Source organism: Ochotona princeps, chromosome 21, assembly GCF_030435755.1.
Source record: "Ochotona princeps isolate mOchPri1 chromosome 21, mOchPri1.hap1, whole genome shotgun sequence".
Classification (NCBI taxonomy): domain Eukaryota; kingdom Metazoa; phylum Chordata; class Mammalia; order Lagomorpha; family Ochotonidae; genus Ochotona; species Ochotona princeps.
In genome coordinates this window covers 33251383-33275700 of record NC_080852.1, presented here as the reverse complement: position 1 = coordinate 33275700, position 24318 = coordinate 33251383, and the positions used below count along the sequence as shown (strand labels likewise).

Below are 24318 nucleotides of genomic sequence, written 5' to 3'. Positions count from 1 at the left end.
TTTAAAGTAGCAGCTGTCAATGTGTGGGCCAGGCACGTGGGTGAGTGGGCTCTGTGGCAATGTGGAGAGCAAAGAACTGGGGTGCAGGTTGTAGTCGGCCTGTGCTCCCTGAAGGCACCTGTTAACCCTGTGTGTGGCTGCCCTGCCTCTTCTCTGTGTCCTCAGGATAAGCACTTGGAAGCCACTGTCCTCTCTAGACCAAACAGTAGTTCATGCAAGAGTACTCGGATGTCTTCCTCGTGTCAGTCTTAAAAGAACTTAATATTTTAAAAAGTGTTCGCCACTGTCTCAGGGGAGATCTAAGGCATGTCAAGTGGTCCAGTTACGATCCGTTCAGTGGCAGCCAGGTTCAGGCACTGATCAGGGGATGTTAGGATGTCTCATGTTTTATAGTCATGTCAGTGTGTACTGCCCCGTGAACAGTCTGGCTTTGCTAGAGGGGCTGCTACACAGAAGCTCAGCGCAGGGGTCCGGAGGCCCTCGCTCTCCTGAACGACACCCGAACCATGTAGTTCATTGCCACAGGCTTCGATAGTTTAATGTCAACTTTCTAGGCATAGCTTTTTGTTTGTTTTGTTTTGATGGTTAAAGCAGTGGGCAACAGGGCCACAGCATCTGTGAACGAGCAGTACTCCTGGAAGCAGGTCCTGCAGCCCCGAGAGCCGTGGCACAAGTTTCCATTACTGGGGAGAGAAAAACAGAAAGGTGACTGTAAGAGGTCGGGCCGGGTCAAGGTGGCTGTGACAATGAGAAACAGGGAACTGATTGGATGTGAGTGGGGATGGAGAGATTGGGGGAGTTTATTAAGAAGGCAGTGATTTGAGCCAAGCAGCAAGGGATGGATGAATTTCAGATATTCAAAGCAATGGGCAGAAGGTCCAAGTGGTGCTTTTGGAGTGGCTAAAATGCTGCAGATGACACAAAAACTGGGGGCTGCTGTATTGCTGAGCACCACTGTCGCCCACACAGATCCAAGGTTTTCCAGAATTCAGAAGAAAATGAGGCAGAAAGCCTGGAAGCCTTGAACTTGTGCTTTGCCCTCAGAAGGGATCTACAGTTGACCCCAGGCACAGCTCGGGGGAAATTTCTGATGGGGAAAGCTGTGTGCAAGGCCAGGACCTCAGTGGGAGAGTGAGGGAGAAACCAGCTGTCCCACAGGCAGGTGGCCGTGGCTCCCTGGCCACTCCCTGGCACAGCTGCAAGGGAGGCTCCGCCTGGAGAATGGGGACTCTGGTCCCGGCTGCAGACAGCTGGGGAGGCCGATGTTGTCTTCTGCGGGGACAGCAGAGTTGGCACGTAACCTCTCACAGGCTCCCTCCCACACCTTTCTTTTCCTCCTCTGTTTCTCCGCACACCCCCACCTCTGTGCCCCTTTGTTACTCTCCCGAGCTAGGTATGACCCCTGTGTAATGGGGAGAGATGAGTTTTAGCTGGAAGAGAAAGCCTGTATACACTTAATAACACAAAGACCTTCAAGGACGAAATGATATCCTCCGCTGCGGTGGAGCTTTTAGTCGACTTGTATAATTCAGTGGCTCAAACACACACACACACACACACACACACACACACACACACAATCAGTAAAGACAGAGATCTGAACAGTAAGTACAGTGTGTAGTAGCCTTGAATGAGTGAACTTGTAAAGACTGGGTTCAACAAGACAACATACTCCTTTCTCTCTCTCTCTCTCTCTCTCTCTCTCTCTCTCTCTCTCTCTCTCTCTCGTCTATCTTGGATTTATTTTTATTTGAAAGATAAGGGACACACACAGAGAGAGGACTTCTATCCACAAATTCACTCTCCAAATGGCTACAGGGGCCAGAGTGGGCCATCCTCTGCTGCTTTCCTCGGCCATTAGCAAGGAGCTGGATGGGAAGTGGAGCAACTGGGACTCAAAGCTGGGCCCATGTGAGATGCAGGTACTGCAGGTGGAGACCTAACCTGCAATGCCATGGCACTGGCCCCAGAAAGCATGCTCCTTTCAAGTAAAAAATGTACCCTGTTCTAGGCCGTAAGGTTAACAAATGCTGACGAGGCTTGGTCCTCTGGTCGGCCCTCTGGTGACCTGCCAGAGCTGACAGAAGAAATCACTTTGCTTTCCCTCATCTTCATTTGTGAAAGGTGGACAGCATTGCTCGGTTCACAGACTTGCAAGAACTGAACAACGTTTATTAGGTTACCAGCACACAGTGCCTCGGGGTGGGGCGCCCTGGCTTCTGAGACCATGAGTCAGGACCCTATAAAGACAACGTATGGGATCATGCAGCTGCGAAGCCAGTAGGTGTCCACAGGAGGAAGATGTTCCCATGTCATCCCTGCCCACGTCCACCATGCTGGGCAGCACAGGGCAGAAGTGCTGGTCTGTCCCCTGGGAAATGGGGTCTTGAAATGCCTGCAGCTTTAGTTTAAGTCCTGCTCGTGCCCCGTCTGATCACTTGCTCTGGGGACGAGCAGCTGTGGTATTAGGAACCCCCTGGGGAAGCCCCTGCAGAGGCCTCGGTCAGCAGCAGGCAGCTGTGGCAGCACCTTGGAAGTCAATGTGGAGAGACCCAACTGCAGTCAAACTCTGTCCAGGCTGGCAGCCTAACCGTGTCCTTTTGAGAGATGCTGGGCTAGAACCTTCCAGATCTGGCTACTTCCAGCTCCCTGGCCCTTGGAAACTGAAAAAACAAATCTTTATAATTTAGGCTTCTTTCAGTGTAACTTTTACGCAATAGTGTGTGTTTATAAAATAACATTAAAATTACTGGTACAGATCAGATCAGATAGGGTGACCATATTGGTCAGACAAAATAATCCTTACATGAAGTTCAACCAGAAGGGATTGGCACTGGAACCTGGAGTGGCACTCTACAGCATAACAAAGAAACCCTAAGCAGGGAAGCAGGGAGGCCTCCGTGGGGTATGTCGGAGCCATGGGTCTGGAGCCATGCCGGGCTGGGTCCTGGCTCAGCATCCTGAGAACATCTGTGACTGTCACAGGATGAATAAGGCAGGCGAGCAGGAAGACAGGTGCCTCACATGGAGCTGTGCTTGTTAAACTCAACCAGGAAGAACATGGCCTAGACTCAGTCTGTCTCAAAGGAGAGTGAGGGGAGGGTGCTCTGAGGGGCCGGGGGGCAGGGGTGAGTCCTCAAGGAGGGATAGGGCAGAGGAGAGTCAGCGGGGCTTGGAAGCCATCAGTGGGAATATGTCAAGCAGGCTAATGGCCGTCAGTGGCCTGACCTTTGGAACTCAGCATGGGCAAGGCCATGCTGCCATCCTGGTACCATGGTCTCCTCTTGGAACAGAGGCTGTGTGATCAGGCCCCTCTGACCAAAAAGAAATCCCAGAGGCTGCATTCTTTGGGGACCAAGGGGAAGTCAAATCTGGGACTGTTCCAGCCCTGATCCCTAAACATCTCCTTTCCTTGTTTCCCTTGACTGTCTTTAGTCCAGCCTGCCCTCCCTGGAAGCTGCCCCATGAGAGCCGTGGATCTGCTTGGGGTTCCTCTGGGTTGTACCAGGTGCCCACATCTCTGAACCCTGTCCGCACGCCCTCAGTCCAGCTTAACTGTTGAAGCTGGGTAGCGGTGAGTTCTGTTCCATCTGTCCTTTGTCATGCTACCTGCTGTGGCTGTGCGGCTCAGGAAGGTTTCCACCTTAGGGGGTGGGCACAGGATGGCAGCGTGGCATTTATGTACCAGGCGGTGTGTGTCTTCAGAAGAGGTCCCTGCAGGAGGCCGGGGCTACTGTGTAGTAGGAGCGTGCTGCAGGACAGCAGCCCAGCTGGGTCACCTGCTCCTGGCCCACCTGCTGGGACTCCATGGCCCCATACCATCCTAAAGCACAGAGAACCCCTCAGCGTGTTCCCTCTGTGGGAGGTTAATGGTCGCAGATGATTGGATGCAGCCCCTGCCCGGAGGGCCACTTGATTACACCAGCAAGGAGCGGCTTTCCGCACTGTTTCACCTCCCTGCACCTCCTCCTGATGCAAACGCCCAGTCAGCAGCCTGTGGTGACCCGGTAAGGTGATGCGCCCACAGCTCAGAGTTGGCGAATCCTTTTAATGGCACTGACTGCCCGAGCTAGTTCCTGGACCACACAGGGAGGGTGATCAGGGACCAGTCTGGGTATTCAAAGGCAGGCCAAGCCCCTGAGCTATTGCTGTGTCTGTTGTCAGTTCCCAGTCGTGGCCATCAACATAAGAGACCCTGGGACTTGGGTTGTTCTAGTGCTTGGTGAGTGCCCAGTGCCTGACTGGGGACTAGGGCCTGGCCTCGTGTGCTGCATAGCCACCACGTATGCTGCAGGTGCCTGAGGAACCCTGAGGGGGCCTCAGCCTGTGGTCCTGCTGCCCTCCGCCTGTTGTCTGGGTTACCAGGACGCCTGGTGCTCCCCACCTCGCGGGGGGGGGCCACACCTCTTTGGAATAGGTTCTCAGACACACGTCTGTGTAGTCCCACCTCTAGGAAGCTAAGCCATTCCCCGCCTAGATTGTGAATGCTGGTTGTGTGGCGGTGCAGAGGACCTGTTTTTTCCTTCCTTTATTGTCTGTCCTGGTCAGGTGAGACCTCCTCAGCTTTGGCCTTCCTGCGAACATCCGTATCTCAGCCTCAGGTGTGAAGGGCACTTTGGTCGGATGGATAGGTCGAGTGTGACCTGCCAAGGATACAGGCCCACCCACTGTCCCTTTTCCATTGCTGTAGCCTGGCCAGCGAGGACCACCAGAGGTGGGATCATGGTACCACCCAGGCCACCATCCGCTGAGATCTTGGAGACTGAGTGTGGAGAGGAGTGCTGGTCTTGTGGAAGGGGTTTATGGGTGGGGAGAGACCACTTCCCATGCTGTTGTGGCTGGGCCTCAACACATTTGTAAAAAGGAGATGTTGTGAGTAGTAAGGCCAAACAGGGACGTAAAACAAGGGTCCAGCTTCAGGCCCCAGCTTCCCTGCCCTGCCCTGCCCGGGCTGCTAGTTTCCCTAGGTCAGAGGACACAGTGTGAATTTCTAACGCTCGCTGTTGCCCTTCCTGGCTGCATCAAGTGTGTGTGGCTTTATTGAGTCAAGAGGATGGTGCACTTTCCTCTGTTGGGTTGCAGTCTGCTGCCCCCTCGTGGATGAACGTGCCATGGCCTGCTTGTGGGCCCGCTTCCCTTCAGCTGGTAGAAACACCTGCTCTGGAATCATTCAAACAGGCAAAGGGAAAGGGAACGTGCAGGCAAAGGGAACGTTTATCTCCAGGCTGGTATTCTTGAGGTGAAATAACATGTTCATAGCTCTATGAAGGCATAATTCGTGTACTCTAAAATTCATCTTGTCTTCTGTATTCAATTCAGTGATTTACCTCCCACTGGGTGGCTCATTTCCACCCAGCATTGGAGCACTTCTGTCATCCCCCAAAGAGCCTTCATGCCCCCTGCCAGTCAGTCCCTGTCTCCTTCCTGCCTCTGCTTCCTGCGTGTAAAGCTTGGGCTGATGTGGACATTGAGCTTGTGTGGCTCCTTCCACGTGGCCTAGTGTTTCCAAGGTTTGTCCCCCCACGGCATCTGCCAGCGCCTGGCCCCTCCCCCAGGCTGAGTAGCACTCCATCACACAGAACGTTCTATAGCTCATTGCACTTGTCCATCAGCCGGTGGCCACCAGGCAGTTTGCACTCTTTGGCTCTCACGAGTAAGGCTGCTGTGGTCTTTGTTTTAATTTCCCTTGCAAAAATAAAATGAGGCAGTAACGGATCATGTTTGACTTTTTAAGAAACGTCCACACTGTTTGCAGAGAAGCCATACTGTTTGTGTTTCCACTAGTGGTGTGTGTTTCCCACATCCTCAGCAACAGTTCTGTGTATGAGGCATCTAATGGGTCTAAAGCATTCGCTCCCGGAGCTTTTTATTTTAATTCCATTTCTCTAATGACTAGCAACATTGAGACTCTTCTGTGTGCTTATTCATCAGCGGTGTGTATGCCTTCATCGGGAAACTATTCAGGGTTTTTGTTTTTGTTTTTGTTTTGTCCATCTTAACTGGGCTGCTTCCTGCTACTGGAAATGACAAAAGTCAGATGCACATCCTTTATTGTATGTCTGATTTTAAAAATATCTTCTCCAGCTTGTTGGCTTCATTTCTGTTTTTATGGGCTGGTGTCCCTGGGACCCCAGCTAACCATCTCCCCTCTGCCTCCCACCATTCCCGCCCCAGGAAGTAGCTGTCCGCTCCCAAAGTTGAACTGAAATCTCTATTCAATGATTCATTATTTTTTTCTCTTTAATAGACTTACAGGTCCCACATAGGTGTCCCTGTCCTTCCAGTGGCCTTGAACTTGGCAGGATGCCATGCCAGAATTAGCTTTTGCTCTCCCCATTAGAAATCCCCCCACCCAGGCCAAACCATGAGTCATGCCACACAAGAAAAAAAAGGATATCAAGAACAAGATACTGAATAGGATGTGAGGGGCCTTGTGCTGGGTTCGTGGCAGGTGCAGGGTACCGCCTGGACTTGTGTAGCTGTACCAGGAACTGGGGGCAGACATGACGTCTGCTCCTGCCTACCCAGATCATCCCTCCAGTCCTCGCGGACCAGATCAGGAAATGCGAGCTATCTGGGCCACTCTGCCCTGACCACCGTGTTCACACTCTGAAGGATCTGTCCCCCTTCCTCGGGCAGCTCCCCATCTGCCTTGCCTTATCGTCCACTGCTGCTGTTCCCCCCAGCTACCACACGATGGCGCTAGGGAGCAAAGCATCCACTCCAGCCTCAGTCCAGGGCAACACTTGGCTTCCTGCCCTCTGGCAGGTGGGCTGGCCGCTGGCTGGCCTCTGCTCCTGGGACACAGCTCTTACCTGCACTCCAGCAGCTGGGCAAGACCCGGCTGGCTCCTGCTCCTAGGATGATGCCTTTAGCACCGCTCACTTCACTCCATTTCCGTCCTGTAATGGGCAAGTGGCCTGCTGCCCATGCTTAGGGCTCGAGGATCATGCTGGAAAGCGGAAAGATGCATACAGAGAGGTGGACGAGGGGCCTGGCCGTTAGACGCCTGTGACCCATACCGGAGTGTCTGGGTTTGAAACCCACTTGTGGCTCTTGACTCCAGTTTCCTACTAGGAAGGAAACAGGCAGAGGTTGAAGTGATTGTGCCATTCATGTGAGAGGCCTGGATTGAGCTCCCAGCTTTGGTCAGACCCCAGCCACTGCAGACATCTGGGGGGTAAACTCGTCAAAGGGATGGGCTCTCTCTCTCTCTCCCCCTCTCAAATAACTGATTTAAGAAGCACTCCTCCAGATCCCCACGTATCTACTTTCTGGTGTAAAGCTCATATGCCCTCAACGCTTGGATGTCACCCCATGCCTCAGAGACCCCTGGACGTCCTCACCTCGATTCTCCACAGCTGCTGGGGAAGTCCAGGCTCAGGGGAGTCGCTGTTTACCTGGAGCCACACAGCAAGGCAGTGTTCTCCCCGCACCCCCTCCCGGCTCTTTCGTTGCAAGTCTGGACCCCCCATCTCCTGAGCCAACACGGTGCCCTTGGCCACAGCCCAGGCAGCCGGGGCCAGACACACCCTTTCCTGCTGTCATCCTGGAAGCAGACAGGAACCTCGAGCCTGGGAGAGCCTGGAACAAAGCGAAGGCTGAAGGTCAAGTTCCCGCACAGCCCTGGTTGGGTCCCCTGAATCAGCCACTACCCCAGGCCTCTCCCCAAGACTCACCCACCGTTTCCATCTCTGTTTCTATGATCAACAGCAAGGTGGGCCCCTCACCCGGCTCACCTCTCCTGGGAGGGGGCGTTGGGTCCTGGCAGTCCTCGACAGCCGACACCTGCGGACCTCTTCCTGGGACTAACTGCCTTGGGACAGAAATGACTCAGGTCGGCTGGACTCTGGGCTGCGGTTCCTGCTTCTGGACCCTCCTGGACCGAAAGTCCTCAGCCTGCGACCCCTGGCACCGCTGTGTCCACCTCAGGTGCCAGAGCCTGGCACAAGGATTCCTTGTGTTTACACTTGGCACCGCTGGCATCCAGGGCCATCCAAGCAAAAAGGGCCCTGGATGTCTCCTCTCCCAGCCCCCTGTCACTTGTGTATCCCTGACCGACCACAATCTTCCTGCCAGGGGCCAGGTCCAGCTGTGATGGGCTGCAGAATGTTCTGAGCCACAGGTGAGATGCCGCGCTGTAGCCTGTGAACAGGTACTAATAGTGCTTCCTTCTAGATGAGACACTGAGGCCTGGAGAGGCAGAGCCATGGGCTTCACACAAGAAAAAAATGGCAGACAGGAAGTTAGGCATCAGAACCCAAGCTCTAACCAAGCACACTCCCTCTCTCAGACCTGAACCTGCTGACTCCTGAGGCTGCAGGGCTCGGTCAAGGCCAGCCAGAAACACAACTTCCCCACTGCTCCAGGGTGAGGATGGCATTTCTGGATGATTTCTTCTAGAAGTTTCCAGAACCTGAATAAAGTAAGACCTTGGCTATGAAATGGGTAGATGTAGGTGCTACCATATGGATGCAGGGAGCTGCAGTGCCAGCCAGCCTGGCCCACATGCTGTGGTCTTCACTACCAAAGCCAGTGGACATCAGGCTGAAGCTAGAACCCCAGAGGTCCATGGTTGCCATGGCCCTGATTGTGACCTCAGAGGTTTCTGTTGCCTCCCAGGCCATTCCTGGCCAGAGGCCCTGGGGCCACAGCCCTGTATCAGCAGCCAAGGCGATGGCCACAGTTGACCCCCTTGGTGACACATAGCACCCGTGGCTGCAGCCCCACAATTGGCTCTCTCCCTCTCTTCTGGCTGGAGGACCATAGCAGCCCCTCCCTGGGCGCACACATCCTCCTGAGACGGAGGCAGCAACAACAGGACCCCAGGCAGCCCTGAGCCCAGGGGCTCTCCAAGCAGGTGCCTTCCTGGACAGGAGCAGTTCTGGGACTTTTGGATCCAAGCCCTGGTAGCTGCCAAGGCCAGGAATTGGGCAGGGCTATCTGGTGAGTTCCGGACAACTGAGCACCGGGAAGAGTGACACCAAAGCCTTTGGGAGAGCCAGTGAATGGGGGCAGGTGGTCAGAGGTTAGAGGTCAGAGGATGCCTAGGACTCTGCAGTGGTCTCACTGCCCTTGGCGGAAGCAGGCTTGGCTGAGTTCATGTACAGAGAGGACTGTACCTGTGACTTCCAGGGGGTAGGCAAGGGAGGAGCAGGCAACTCCCCTGTGCCCACACACTCCCCTTCATCGCGAGGTTGCAGACACAGTACGTAGGCTTTGGAATCAAATTCCCTTCCCTGAAAACTGGGTGACAATCCGAGTTCTCCATCAAGTAGAGGAAATGAAGCCAAATGCATAGAGGTGAGCAGACCCAGCCCAGGGCCCAGAGCTTGCACCTGGACCTGCTGAGCCTGACCCTCCTGGGCCCGGGAGGCTTATTGGTGGGACCAGAAGACAGATCACGACAGGTTGGTGGCATTTCTGGGTCAGTGGGAGGGTCCCCCGAGCTGGCTGATCTTTCACTCCCTGCTGGGTTTGGGACCAGTGTGTACTTGAGGCCAGCAGCGCCCCAACGGTCTGTCCTCTGCCCAGGGCAGGGTTTCCAGCAGCCCCATGGTGGGACGTGTCGGGGCAGCACAGCCCAGGAATGTAACCGCCGCCCAGGTCATTGGCCTTCAGAGGACACAATGCCGGGCATGGTCAAGCCCTCTGGGTTCTCCCCAAGGCTCTCACCACGTGGCATCACGCTCCTCCGCATGCCTGCTTGGACTGGAAAAGGGATGACACAGGGCCAGAAGCCAGATTGGACAGGAAAGCCAGGATAAAGAGCAGAGTATAAGAGGCAGAGCAGTCGCACTACGCAGCGGGGTAGAAGGAGGCGGGGAGGGGGGAACGGGGAAGGACACCTGTCTCTGTGTGTGTGTGTATGTGTGAGTGTGCACGTATGTGAGTGTGGGTAGTGTAAGTATGTTCACGTGTGTGTGCATGCGTGTGTGTGGCTAAGTCAGTGATGGGGTCGTGAGGAGGACCTGTTAGCTTTGTGCGTTTTCAATCTGCCTTCCCCAAGCTGACATTGGCAACGATCACAGGGAATCGCTCCTGCTGCCCCAGCCCACCCCCTGCACTCGGTTCTCTAGGAGCAGGTGCGGGTGGCTTCCTCAGGAGCTGTGCCCAGAGAGTCCCCTGTCAGGGCGGGGAGGGGGAGAACAGGAAGTGGGAAGGGAAGAGAAATGCTTGAGGCTGAGTCAGTGCCTGGTGGGCAGCTCTCCCCAGTGCCCTGCGTGATGGTGCGGAGTGCGGCTTGGCGCCATTGCAGCTAAGGGGCCAGCTCCCCGGAGCCTCTGCCTCAGCCTGTGCCTGTGGCCGTTTCATCTCCACAGGTGGAGTTGCAGATCTAGCCTCCAGACACAGAGGTGGTGAAGGGGTGGAGAGGACAGGCCCGTACATCCCTGCTCCCCACTCAGCCAAGGAGGCTGGCAGAGGCCACGCTCCTGCTTCCACCATGTGGGCAAGGATGCCGCATCCGTGCTCTGACAGGGCGCTCTGTCTCCCAGCCATGGCTAAGAGCTGTGCCACAGCCTAGCCCTCTTCCGAGATGGATCTGAAGGTGCCCAGGAAGTCTCATCTAAGCAAGTCCAGAATCAAGGCCCAGGAGAGATTTGCCAAGAACTTCCCGTACAGGTACAAGGCTCCCAGGCTTCCCTACAATCAAGCCCTGCTTCCCTAGACCCCCTGGGGACAAGTTCTGCCTGGGGTGGAGGGGTGGGCGCAGGGGGTGGACAAGAGTGGAGTGAGCACCCCTGGGCCACAGGGAGCCCCCGAGTCCCGCCTCCTTGCTCTGTTGACAGCTGGAGGGAGTGGGTCCTCCTTTACCCCCTCCCCCATTGCAGCCTAAACTGAGGGGTCCCTGGACAGGCCAGGGGCCTAATGGGGTTCTGTGCACAAGACACTCAGAACAGTCGCTGTGCACAGAAAGTTCTCCATGAGTGAGAGCTGCTGGGTTTGCCTAGTGGCTGCAGGTCCCCGCCACACCCCTAGTGTCCACTGCTGCAGGCTCTCCTGGCTGTCAGAGCCTGGCCCGGAGTCACTGAAACCCTGGGAGGTCAAGAACACCACGCAGAAGGAGAAGCTGCCCCCGCAGAAGAAGCTGGTGCCCACCAGGTCCATCCCAATCCGAGGGTAAGCCTCCGTGGTACCCACATGCCACTAAACGCTGGGGCTTCTGCATGCCAGGTCCACGCTGTCTTCCCTGTGTGCTCCATCCCACCGCCCGGAAGGCTGAGTCCAGGAAGAGGATGTAGAAGGCAGGCAGGCAGCTGCCTACACAGTCAGGCACTTCTGGGTGAGGTGCAGGGCACAGGACACAGGGGCTTGGGGCACAGGCCTTAGGGGAAGGGCAGAGTGACCAACATGTTCTCAGATTCACCTTCAGATAGACCATGTAAACATACACAGGTACACACACGCACACCCTGCTCCCCAGGGAGAGCCAACGAGAACAACGGGGAGGAGGGACCTTGTCTGGCAAATGCTTGGGGCAGACAGACCACAGGTACAAACATCGTGACCACACGGAGGGGCCAGCCTCCAGAGAAGTTGGAGGGCTACTTGTGGGGTGGGCCAGCAAGGGTGCTAAAGGCCTGCCTGGACCTGGGATAGGAATGTCCACTGAAGCAAGCAGCTGGCAAGGTCAGATCTGGATTTAGCTGCTGGAGAAGGTGGGATGGAAGTGACGGGGTGCTTCATAGGTGTGGGCTAGGGGTGAGGAGAGGGCAGTGAGCAAGGTCTTAGGGGGCCTGGGTTGTAGGTATGGGATGTCGGGGAGGGGGTGGTTTGTGGGGGAGGAAATCCATGTCCCAAGGCAGATTGGCATGACTCAGCCTACCAGCAGGGGTAGGATCTCACCCAGTGGTCAAGCAGGATTCCGGACCATGACCCCAACCGCACACGGGGGCTGGCCACAAGGGCTAGGGAAAGGCTGTGGGGTCTGGAAGAGCTGGGAGGGGTGGAAAGGGGTCCTGGTTTCCTGGGTCACCTGGTTGCTCTTCAATGTGCAGCCCGCAAAGCTCCGGAGAGTCAGTCTTAGCTCTGTGTGGTTTCCTGTAGGCTCGGAGCTCCAGATTTTGCAGCCTTATGGGGCTTCTGTCCACGGCCATCGCTCCCTCTGCCACCGCAGCTGTGTAACCTCTGGGAGCTCAAGTTACTCAGCTGTCGCTTCCCCAAACAGCTGGCTCAAGAACTGTCCCTGCTGCGTGCCCATGCTAACCATTTCTACATTCCCAAGGAGGCAGCAAGGCCCTCCAGGAGCCTGGCCTAGAGCCCAGATGCTGGCCAGGCGTCCCTCGGGCTGCTTTCTCCTGGGCACCTTGTCCTGGGTGGTGCGTACAGACCTGAACCTCTTGGCCATGGAGCTCCCTGTCTCCGTACAGACAACGCCATGCCAATAAATTTTGCAGGTTCGAACCCCGCTTGCATGCCGCGTATCTGCTTTACCTCTCTGAACCCACCCTGAGCACAAGGAGTTTTCATTTGCAGGCTTGGAGTAAGGATTGATGACTCAACACACACAGGAGACACTGGGCCAAGCTGTCCATTCTAGAGCGGCTAGGGACACCTGAATATCCACTCATGACAGACAGTCCTGCTGTGTAGCTACAGGTCTGGAATATTAGGCAGCCATCAAAATGAAGCAGCGTGTGTTAGTCCATTTCTTGCTGTAGCAAGATACCCAAGGTTGGGGACTGTGTGAGGAGGAGCGGTTTATGGAAACTAGAAGTTTAGGAACCGGCCGCCCCATGATCTGGGGCCCCGGCAGGGGCCTCCTGACACCCAGTGTCATGGTAGGAGCCGAATCATGCAGCAAATAACACCCCCTGCCAGCCCCAGGTCTTCCCAGTGCCACCTCCTCCCCTTGCTGCCAACACCTGCACCCTCAGGGGACAAGCCCCAGCCAAGCTCCACCATGGGGACCAAACTGGAGTCCTCTGCAGGGAGCACTAGGAGGAGAGTTCACCAGTGTGTGCATCATGCTACCCCATTGTGTAAAAGTGGGGCTGTGGGTGTGGAGCAGGGGGAGCTTGGGAAAGGTCAGACAGGAAGGCACACCTTTGTCTGAAGTCGTTACTAGCTAATTGAGCACCACATTGTTGCTGAATTGCGTGTGGCTAAATGAGAAGCAGCCTGTAATACAACAGGGAGACTTCCCACTTACACACGCCTGGGTGGCTGGGATAAGCCCACGGAGCCCATGGAGCCCATGGAGCCCATGGAGCCCACGGAGCCCACGGAGCCCACGGAGCCCACAGAGCCCACAGAGCCCATGAAGCTCATGGGTTGTGGACATTTTTCTTTCAAATAAATTCAAATGAGGAAAAATTGTTTCTCGATATCTTGCACCCTGTTGATGGGGTACATAAGGAAGAATCGTCCCCAGTGCCACTTGCTTCCCCACTCAGCCTCAAGCGGCTGAGAGTCCTAGGGTAACAACCGTTGTTGACACACACTTCAGTGTTTGGATTTCTCTGTTCACTTTCCAGCAGTGACGTTTCTGCTGCTGTGGATGCTGCTGCTACTCAGAGCATTCCTGTTCCCCAATCCCAATTCTACCCAGAGGACACCCCCTAAAGGGAGAAATTGTGGGTGGGAGGGGCGGGTCCTGGCACCTGCTCCTGGAGCCCACTGACCTGTTGCCTGCTGCAACACTTAACTGGAACAGCAGGGGGCAGCAGGGAGGCTTGCCTAGCCCCAGGGTGGTCAGCCGGTTGGCACAGCGTGTGGATGGCAGACAGCTGTGCCTCTCCAGCCGAGTGAGGCATGGGAGTCAGGCTGTTGTTGGCAGCAAGGCAGCAGTGTATTTTAGACAAATGCTAGTCTCCCAGAAAGCTGCCTGGATAACACAGTCTCAAGATTAAAAACAAAAACACTGGGCCCGGCGGCGTGGCCTTGCGGCTAAAGTCCTCGCCTTGAAAGCCCCGGGATCCCATATGGCGCTGGTTCTAATCCCGGCAGCTCCACTTCCCATCCAGCTCCCTGCTTGTGGCCTGGGAAAGCAGTTGAGGACGGCCCAATGCATTGGGACACTGCACCCGCGTGGGAAACCCCGAAGAGGTTCCAGGTTCCCGGCTTCGGATCGGCGTGCACCGGCCCGTTGCGACTCACTTGGGGAGTGAATCATCGGATGGAAGATCTTCCTCTCTGTCTCTCCTCTCCTCCTCTCTGTATATCTGGCTGTAATAAAGTGAATAAATCTTAAAAAAACAAACAAACAAACAAACAAAAAAAAACACCACAATTGCCAAAAAAAGGGGCGGAGGGCACATTTGTTTTCCTGGTAATGAAAACCAGGGAAGCAAAACAACGTTTGAACTTAAGCTAAACAACGTCTCTGTAATTCCATCCACCAGAGCTGGCTCTGTCCTGGACACAGGTCAGCACCCTGTATTTTTGAGAGACTGGCAAGTGAAAGCCAACTTCAAGTTCAACCTCAGTGTAGGCTCTCAGTCCCTTTGGAATTTGCCTGCGGCTTGACTAGACAGTCACGGGGGTGAAAAGGGCGCCCTCTTCTCTCGTCCAACTTGACTCAACCAGGAAGGACCTTACTGGTGGGCAGCAGGCGAGCAGCCTGTGACTTCTCAGGCCACAGACTTCTGGCAGCAGCCGAAGAGGTCAGGGGACAGACCACAGCAGGTGGAACCCCCTGATGATAGCAAGGGGACAAGAAAGAGCCCCCCCCGCCCGAGTTGCTACCACTCCCTCCAGTCCATGGAGGCCTGGGCATGGCCCCCGCATACAGAGTACAGAGCCATGTGGCAGTGGGCACAGCTACATGCAAGATGTCAGCACTGACATGGGTGTCACAGCCCACAGCAACAGGGAGGACAGGGTAGTGTAGTGGCTGCCCCACCCAGGGGGGAATTGACAGGTATCAGAATGTCAAGGTGGGTGGAGAGGGGACCTCAGCAGAGTGGCAGGGTGGCATTGAATCGTGGTCCTTGCTGGGCCGTGACATTGGCTGAGTGTCACCGTCAGCCCACAGGTCCCATAGAGGCCATGCTGTTAGCTGCAAGCCAAGGTGTATGTCATCACACTAGGTGTGCACCTGCTAAGCACATAGTAACAGGTGACAGTGGAGGCTGCAGAGCACCTGATACTGGCTGTGTCCATGTGTCCATGCTTCCACTGCAGGCCAGGCTCAGAAGGACTGCTCAGTGGTCCAGGGAGGCCTGGTACTAGGTGTGGAGGGTTGTGAGCTTTGTGTGTCCCCACAGTGAAGGAAAATGGCCCAAACTCAAGGGGAAGCTAGCAGTATAGCATCATGCCTTCAGGAGTGCACCAGGGCTGGCCACCTCAATCCCCGCAGAAAGGGCCCCTGGACACAGCCTCAAGGTGAGGGCCCTGGGAGGGACAGCGTCAAGGTCAGGGGACAGCAGAAGCCAAGGCTGCATGGGACTGGAACTGAGCTGCTGATCACTGGCTACCCACAACTGGTGTTGGACCTCACCCTTGCCAAGCCAACCTTCCTCATTGTGTTTCTTGTTTCCAAAGACTCTAGCATGCACTGCCGAAGTTCTGGCGTGTTCCCCAAGGAAAGTGACAGTAGCTATTAAAGTGACATGCAGCTTCTCTTAGGAGACTCTCCTGACTGGCTGTGTCCCCAAAGGCAGCAGGACAAGCCGGGGCCTCATGGCGCCACAGTCCAGCATGTGTGCATGCATACACACACACAAACACACACACACACACACACACACACACTCACACGTAAGAGGCCAAGCAAGGTCCAGGGTTGCCTAAGCTGGTTTGGGCTTTAATCTGTACCTGGGGAACTGCCCAGGGTTTAACCTCCTGCACAGTGCCACCTCTCCCCACGGAGGCTTTCCTGTCTGTGGGGACCCAGGCTGTGCAAGCACATGTCAGTCTTCTACCATCTTGGAGTAGCGAAGCTGATGTTCTGAGGCTTGAGTTGCCCAAGACCAGGCAGCACCATGCCCTCTGAGAATAGCATCAGGAAGTGGAGAGACCTCCCCTTTTTACACCCCCCCCCCCGTGCCAAACACAGAAAGTAACAAAACGTTTATTTATTTATTTTTTTAAAAAAGCCAGGTCCCGAGCAAACCTGCCACAGCATTGCAGCCGGGGCTCAGTGGACACTGGAGAAACCCAGCACCTTGCTGAAGAGACAGCCACACAGGGACAGGGTGAGTGGGGGTGGGCTTTTCCTGGCTGGCACAGTGCAGGCCGCTCACACTGGTCCCTGCAAACTTCTCACAAGAATGACGCTGCCCTGTGAGTGGACAATGGAAGGGCCTCTGTCCTTGCCAGGATGGACCAGGTGGACGGAGCTGCTGGCTGGGCCACAGGCTGTGAAGCTACACAATGTACAGGTTTAGGGGTTCACAGTTGATCCCCAAAGTGACTCCATGGGGCCCTCCAAAAACCTGGTAATGAAGGAACTGTCCACAGCGGGAGGTGCCTGCCAGCTCAGCGTGTGGCTACCTTAGTGGGCTGCATTCAACCACCCCTGGCGTGACCTGGTAGCCAGGCCAACTGACAAATCAGCCAAGCAGTGGTGCCGCAGATCTTCCAGCGGGGTCCCAGGGTCCTTGGATCTTGCCAGAAATGTGCCCAGTTCGGTCCCACCGGAAGCCTGGGCATTAGTGCAGCCGCAGGTAGGGGGGCGCAGAGTAATTGAAAAGCAGGAAGTCCATCTTGTAGAGATCGAAGAGGCGCCTCTGGTAGAAGGGGCTGATGTCCTGGAAGAGGAGCGCTGCATAATCGCGCGCTGCCATCACAGCTTTGGGCCTCGGGGGTGCGGGGAAGCGCAGCCCCGACGCGCCCGCCAGACCCAGCACAAAAGCCGCGTCCTCGGCCAGCGTCTCGAACTTGCCCACCACGTCGTAACGCAGGCGGCACGGGTGGCAGAGCGCATGTGCTCGCTCCCAGTGCTCGTTGAAGGGCTCTTGGCGGCGTGTGCGCGGGTCCAGCAGGTAGGCCAGGAACTCGGCGAAGCGCACGTCGTGGCCCCGCGCCAGCGCCTCCGGCCGGGCCTGGGGCCGCAGGCGGCGTACGATGCGCGTGCCATAGCGCCGCTGGAAGGCCGCGCTGTAGGGCCGAGAGAACTTGTTGCGGTAGGCGGACGCCAGGCGCTCGAAGGGGTCGCGCACGAACAGGAAGGCCAGGTAGGTGCGCAGGCGCTGGTTGATCTCGGCCGGGCTGAAGTCTGCCAGCGAGGGCAGGCGGCCTGGCAGGTGCGCCTCGTGCGCGGGGATGGCGCGTGGGTCTCCGCGGGCTCGGCCGCTCAGCGTCAGCAGCACGCGCTTCCAGTTGGTGCAGGCCACTTTAGGCACGTAGCAGTAGAGCAGGCCGTGCGTGTCGTCCACCAGCACGTGCCTCAAGTCCTCGGGCCGCAGCAGGTGCTGCCGGCGCGTGTGGCGGCTGCAGGCTCTGCGCAGCTGGTTGCGCCGCTGCCGGTGCACCTCGGCCAGGGGCGAGCGCGGGCCCTGCGGGGCGAGACGACTGTGGGGACCCTAAAACTTGTTGTCTGGTCGGCAAAGCTGAGAGAAGGCACCGGCTTGTGGGCAAATGAAAGCAGGCTTCCAATTCTTCTGGCCTGCGAGCAGGGGCCGGCTTAGGAGGCCGTGTGTGCCAGGGGGCCCTTAGACCGTCTATGTGGGTGGCTTCACCTATGGCAACCAGCCATGGTGACATTTTGAAAAAGTAACAGAACCATCTGGTGAGGCACCATCCCTGGTGGCTGGTGGCTGTGGGGGCCCCAGCAAGCAAGGCACCCTCTCTGAGCCAGGGCCTCCACAGTTAGCTCCTCGGGGTGTGGGTCTGAGGATTCTGACAGTGCCACTCCTACTTAACTCCACCCCCATACACGGCTCTCTACTGTCCCTGCCACACCTTTGGGGCATGCTGGGCTGCTACCTGCCCCTGCAGCTCATCCCACATGCCCTCTTCTGCCCTCTATCCCCTGCCCGGCCCACGGCACCACTGTTTCCTCTGCCTGCTTGACCCCTACAGCCTGCCCCTTGACTGTTGACTTAAGGCCCAGCACCAGTGATGATGGGACAATGGAGCCCCCCTTCTGTCACCTGCCACCCCGCCATGGGACTGTCAGCTTTGTAAGGGCAGGAGCCCAGGCCACCTGCAACCACCTAATCTCAGCATCCTGAGCATGCAGTAGGCGCCCAGTACATGCTGTCTGCACAGGTGCTTCTGTGTGTGCCTGGGTGTGCAGGCCCCAGGGGAGCGCTGATGGTCCCCTGACCTCCAATGGACTTTCTGACTGCATGGTGACCTGGCAATGGGGTCTTTCCTGAGCGGGTGATAGATAGTTTGACCCCCCGCCCCCTGGGGTTGCAGGGGGACACACCAGTGTGCTGCAGTGTGTAGTGCTGCCCTACGTGTAGTGCTGCCTGGTGTAGGGCAGAGGGCAAAGCTTGCATTGCTGATGTGATGTTTTCCACTGGGATGGGTGATCAGGCCATTCCTCCCACCCCCACCCAGGGTGCTAAGAGTGTCCATACAGGGGTGGGTGTGTGTGTGTGAGAGAGAGAGAGATGGAGGACCTAGCAGACATTGGATGTGGGGGCAAGCGAGTCACCCGAGCCCCGTGCTTGAGGCTCCGTGGTGGGGTGGCAGCCTGCGTATTGCCACGTTAGCGCAAGGTGCTGAGGTTACCGGGACCACTGTCCTCGCGCGGAGGGCAGGCACAGGGCCTGGTTCTTGCATTGGTGATGTCAGGCTCAGGGCCACACAGTGTGGCCACATGCTGCTGTGAGTGGGGAGGGAGACTAGAGTACAGATGGCTGGGAACTGCTGCTCTCTAACCTTCAGCCCTTGGTGCTGGTGTCTGGATTGAGGCTATAGCTGTGTAGGAAGGCCCAGGGTGGCCAGTGTGGGGTCCAGACGTGGGGTCCAGGTGTGTGCTGGGGCTGTTGGTTCCCATTCCTGGGGATCTGCCAGTCCACCTACCTGGTCCAGGTCATGGAGCCTTTGCAGAGGACTTTTCCTTCCTCTGAGCCCGTTGGGGCCCAGGGCCCTGCTCTCCAATGCTGTAAGGGGGGCAGGAGAGAGGTGCCAGTCAGCCGGTGGGGCAGGTGGTCCAGCCAACCTGCTGAGGGTATCTTTGGCCCTTCTGTGACCACCCAGATGCAGGGGGGCTTGCTGGAGACGGGGAGGACTCTCCACTGGGGCAGTATCTTTGGTGCCATGCCTGCCCCCATGTCCTGCCGTCGCAACTGCAGGATGTCAGGCAAGAGGAACCGAGAAGGAAGAAGATGGCCCATACCCCATGGACCCTTCAGGAAAGTTCTGCCTGTCACCATCACCTGCCTCTGTTCTTGCCTTGTGCCCTCCTACCACGCCAGGCCAGGCCCCTCCTCGCCTCCAGGATGTCCATTGGACTGAGGCTCAAGGCTCAGGGGTCAGTGAATTCCAAACACTTGAATCCATCTCGGGACTCCATTTCCTGCCAAAGGGCACAGCCATTTCCGCTGAGAGACTATGGGTGCTCCTCGCCCTCTCACACATGAGGAGTGGCTCTCTGGCTGGGGTCATGCAGTGCCAGCCATGTTGGGGGCTTAGAGATGCAGGTGCCCATGGGTAAGGGTCAGGAGGAGGCAGTCCCCCAGGCCCCAGGACCTGCAGGCATCCAGCTTTCCAGAAATACCAACCTTGCTGAGGGCCTTTCACTCCTGGCCAGGCATTACCTGCAGGAAAGACCCCTCCCCACCTCCCCAACTGTCGGTGGGGAGGGGGGAGGGAGGGAGAAGGCCCTGAGAGGCCCAGAGTAGCTGTTGGCAGTGATTACAGGGCTGGGCTGCCTCAGGCCGGCCCTGCCCTGCCTGCCACGTGGATGGAGGATGGAGGGTGGGCAGGCCAGCTAGGAAGGGAGAGCCGTGGGTGGAGGAGTGCGGGGAGGGGGACTAGCATGGAGATGCCTGGGCTCAGGACACCTGGGAGTATCCCTAATCCTTTAACGGCCATTGTCAGTGTCCCTGGTCTCTGGCCTATGTCCTTCAGGGCTGCACTTCACGTCCCAGGTTCCACGGCTGGAAGCTTCCTGGTTGACTTAGATGTGATCAGCCAAGCAGAGTGGCACTGGGCTGGGTCTGAGGGTGGTATAGGAGGTGTCTGCGGCCCAGAGGGAGTCCCCCAAAGACTCAGAGGGGAGTGGGCAGTGGGCAGGGGCTTTGTGTACGCTTCCCCATCAGGCTGTGCCCCCATTTCACAGACAGGAAAAGCGAGAGGCAGAGAAACCTGCCCAAGGCCTCATAGCCTGCTTGCTGTGCCAGCACAGGGTTGGAGCCCAGTCCTGCCTGTGCCTCCATCCCTCCTCCACGCTGCCAGGCCAGTTGTCTCCATGGCAGTGTGGGTGCCCTGGGTGCAGTGCCACCCCAAGAGACCTATGACCAAGAAGGATGGCATGGTCCTTGGCACACCCACTGACTGTCCAGGGTAGCAGGGCACAGGGGACCCCTGTGGGGTGATGTTCATCCCACGCATGCCTGGTGCAGCGAGTTGAGGTTACGCCATGCAGCACCTGGTTAATAAATTGCCACTGGTCAGTGTTGCAAAAGCTACCGCAGCCAGCCTGACTCCATGAGGAGCTTTGTGGTAGGGTCTGTGCCCCAGGGGACTTTCAGGGGGACCCGCAAACCCCAAAATCAGGGACCTTCCTTCTGGTGATGAGGAACACATGGGGCAAGCCCTTCATGAGGACAAACTAATCGCACCCCCAGGTTTTTTCCAGGGACTGGAGATTTTGGGTTAATTCAGACCCCGCCTGTGGGACTTCACCACCTGTGCATAATGGAACCCTAGTCAGCCCCGGGCAGTGCTTCGGTGCGCGTCCATCCGCTTTGGCCCCTGCAGTGATCAGAACTCCACTTCTGCCTCCCCCAGCACAATTAGCCGTGGCCAGGCCCCAGCAGGCATCCTGGGATGAGCACAGGAGTTTCTTACAGGGTCTGCAGGGTCTGTCCCACTCCCTTCCAGAGACATGTGTCTAGATAATGATGGGGGCAGAGGCTGCCAGTCGCAGACGCTGTGGAACCACGCCCCAGACTGTGCCAGGGGACACAGGGTCAAGGTAGGGGTGGGCATGGGTCGGCGAAAACGACTTCAGCTCCCTCCTGCGGGCCCCAGGAAGCATCGGGTATGACTGGTTGGGTCCAGCCTTAGGGGAAAATGTGCCAGCCACTCACCTGGCCCCACACTAGCCTCATCCCAAAGGCCGGAGGAGACTGTGGAGGGAGGGGGAGAGCACGGAGGGGATATTCAGCTCATGCCGTCCACAATCTTATTTAAGTTCCTCTTCCAGCAGCCCTATAAATAAACGCTTAGTGTTCCATTTTACGGATAGGACTGTTGAGGCCCAGGGAAGGGAGGGGGAAGGCTGATGACCCTGGCTCCTTTCCTGGGCCTAAGCCACCACCATGTTTCCCTTCTCCCCTCCTACCCCTGCTAAGACTGGCCCACTGTGAGGGTGGAGGAGTGGACCCCCAAGCCCATGGCTCCCTGCACACTCACAGGGAGGGTGGACAAGACTGCAGTCCCCACCCTGGGTGGCCTGTGTACCTAGCACTGACTCACCCACACCAACCTCTCCTCTTGTCTGGCCTCAGTTTGCTGTGCTAGAAAGGAGCCGGAGGGGAGACTAGGAGTGAAAAAGAAGCAAATGCCTGGGCTCAAGACACGACCAGCCAGCTCAGGGTCCTCAACGCAAACCCTGAGGAACCTGCAGTGAAGGGTCAGGTCGCTGGGGCGGAGCAGGGGGCGGGGGAACAGAGGGCCCAGCTGCCACTCACCTGGATACAGGGCGCGGGGTGCCACGCACAGGAGCAGCAGCGCAGTGCCCAGGCACGCGGTCGCCAGCCAGCGCCGCCTCACGCAGAACTTTCCCATGCTATGCAGGCCCGCAGCGGAGTCGCAGGCAACTGGCCAGGGGCAGCGGGACCCGACCCCCACACAGGACCCGCCCTTCTGACTGGCTCTGCCTGCCCCACCCCTCCCTGCGGGTGGCGGTGGACCCAGGCGCCTGGCTGGCCTCGGGAGTGGAGTCTGAGGCGAATCCCTGCCGCCTACTGGTGGTGGATCTGTGTCTCCCTCCCCTGCTGGATAGAGTTGGGCGTCACTTGTGCGGGGCAGAGCAGGGACCCTGACGCTGCTGGGATCTGCCCTCATCCGTAGGGAGATGGGGGGAGGTGCAGCAGTACTGTCACAGTGGCCAGGGTGGGAGGCACTCCTGGGCAGTGGCCCTTTCCATGCCAGGTCTGTGGTGAGCCAGGGAATCCAACAGTGCAGCCCTGTCCCACTGCTCCCCGAAGCATGGCCCCCTCCTCCAGGCCCTTCTCTGCATTGGCTTCAGGTGCTGCCTGAACCCCAAGTCAGGAGCAGCCAGATACTGGAAGGAAGAAATGGGGTCTCCGGGTCACCCTGTACCCTGGTCTCAGGGCTGTTGTGTTCATCTTATCCCCCAGGTAGTTGCCTGCACTAGCCTGGTGGAGGGGGGAGGGGGTGCTGGGAGCACGGATAGGACAGAGAGCGAGAGTAAAGTCCAGCTTTGAAAGATAAACACAGGTGGCCAGCCTGGTGGTGGTGGGGATGGAGAGCCCTGGCCAACCCCCAGGGTTGTGCTGCCCGGAAGCGGAGCTGCAGGGTCCCCCGGCAGGCAGGTGGTTGGCCCTGGATGTGTGGAGGTGTGCCTGTGAATCATGGTTGATCAGTGGGGGTGTGAAGAGCAAACCCCACCTTGAACTCTGGCTGCTCTTGGAACGTCTGGAGACTCCGGAGCTTGCTGCTGTCACTCGCGGACGGTGAGCTGGGGAGAGCCTGGGCGCTCTGTGTACCAGCTCTGTGTGCAATTTGTAAATATTCGGTGTTCCCGATCGTTTCACGGTCACTACTTGGCGTGTGGTTCTAATTCCTCTCCCACTTGTGCTGTACACAAATTCCTTATGGTCGCATTTGTGGAAGTTCTGGAAGCTCTACTTAAAAACATTGAGCAGATAATAGCTGCATTGGCTTCAAGATGAGACTTTAAACGGTAATGTGGCAGAGGAATAGGAAACCAAGCTCCCAGAGATAGGAAGGTCCTCATGGTGACTTTCCCAGCCTTGGTAGCCTCCAGCTCATCCTAAGCCTGGTCATCCACGTCCCCTGCTGGTCCCTGGTCTCATCTAAATCTGTGTTCCTTAAGCTCCCACCAACCTACCCTCTCCAGTCCCTGGAGTCCTCCGTGCCAGAGTCTTGGTCCTCTTGTCTGCCATCTGGTGGCCAAAATTGAGTATATCATCTCACCTTGCCAGAGACAGACCTGGAAATAGGTGGATCTCAATGTGGGAGGGTGGAGAGGTCTGGCTATGGGTGTAGGCCCCATCAGGAGCTCCCCCGAGACAGAAGTGGCCTCTGTATCCTGCTGGTCGCTCATGGGCATCGTGTCTGCTGACTCTCACATCCATTCAATGCCAGCAGCTAGAACCCCTGTCCTTCATGGAGACTTTCTTATAGATGAGGCCTAGGAAACAGTAGGCAAGAATCAGGCCACATGCTCAGTGTCACTATGAAGGGAAGAGTTGGGGGGTTGTCCTGGAGGAGCGCTGTTGCCTCCCCAAGGCTCGGCCTTGAACGGCCTCTCGTAGTGGGGGCCTCCATGCCCTGTGTCCTGCAAGCACAGATCTCTTGGGCTGTCCTCAGACCCTCAGGGTTCCCTGAACCCCATCCTCAAATCTGAAATACTCCATGTGTCCAAAGGCTTCGAGACTTTCGCAGAGGGCTCCTCATGCAGGCGTGACTGGGGCCGTCACGGCCATGGGTGATCCACGAGCCTTCAGTCTCTCCCCACTCCCTCCTTGCTCTGACTGGGGGGCTGTGGGAGTTGGGGGTGAGGTTGGAGCTGTGAGAGAAACCTCCTCTGTGCCATGGAAACAGGGATGGCTCCAGCTCCACCCCCGACCCCCCATGAAGATGTCACCTTGGCCTCAGTCTTCATGACGTGGGAGAGTGAGAGGACCAGGGGGACCACCTCACCCGCCGTGCTCAGGAGAGCGGGAGACCGAGTGCTGGGCTGGCGGATGACGTCCACCTGTCTGCACAGGCGCTCATGTGCCTCAAAGGCACACAGGCCATGGGGCTGTCGGGAGCTGAGCTGGGGTCACACTCGGATGTCACTGCCCTGGAACCAGGGATACGACTGGGGTCCTTCCCAGGCAGTGTAAGTGGGACCTGCCTCCCTCTTGCCACTGCCCAGGGCTCTTGGAGAGTGAGGGGGGGGGGTGTTTTTGTTTTTTTTTTTGGCACTGCTATAGCAGGTGCCTCCCACAGAGAGCTTTGGAAATGGAGATGTCTCTGAGGGAGGGGCCCTGAGCT

At 57.2% G+C, this 24318-nt stretch overlaps 2 protein-coding genes across 2 annotated transcripts; one reads left to right on the top strand and one right to left on the bottom strand.

The window, feature by feature from the left end:
* Positions 1–8717: 8717 nt before the first annotated feature.
* C21H3orf22 (chromosome 21 C3orf22 homolog) lies at positions 8718–12287 on the top strand. The gene is made up of 4 exons (XM_058678884.1): positions 8718–8946; positions 10497–10623; positions 10996–11121; positions 12049–12287. The coding sequence occupies exons 2-4, from the start codon at positions 10538–10540 to the stop codon at positions 12257–12259; spliced, it is 423 nt and encodes a 140-aa protein (XP_058534867.1). The 5' UTR covers positions 8718–8946; positions 10497–10537; the 3' UTR covers positions 12260–12287.
* Positions 12288–16500: 4213 nt separating this feature from the next.
* On the bottom strand, positions 16501–21855 carry CHST13 (carbohydrate sulfotransferase 13). Its single transcript, XM_058679178.1, has 5 exons — positions 21759–21855; positions 21544–21584; positions 21156–21194; positions 18922–19113; positions 16501–17441 (listed from the first exon to the last, which is right to left on the bottom strand). Exons 1-5 carry the CDS (start codon positions 21853–21855, stop codon positions 16596–16598), a joined length of 1215 nt encoding a protein of 404 aa, XP_058535161.1. The 3' UTR covers positions 16501–16595.
* Between the last annotated feature and the right edge of the window lie 2463 nt (positions 21856–24318).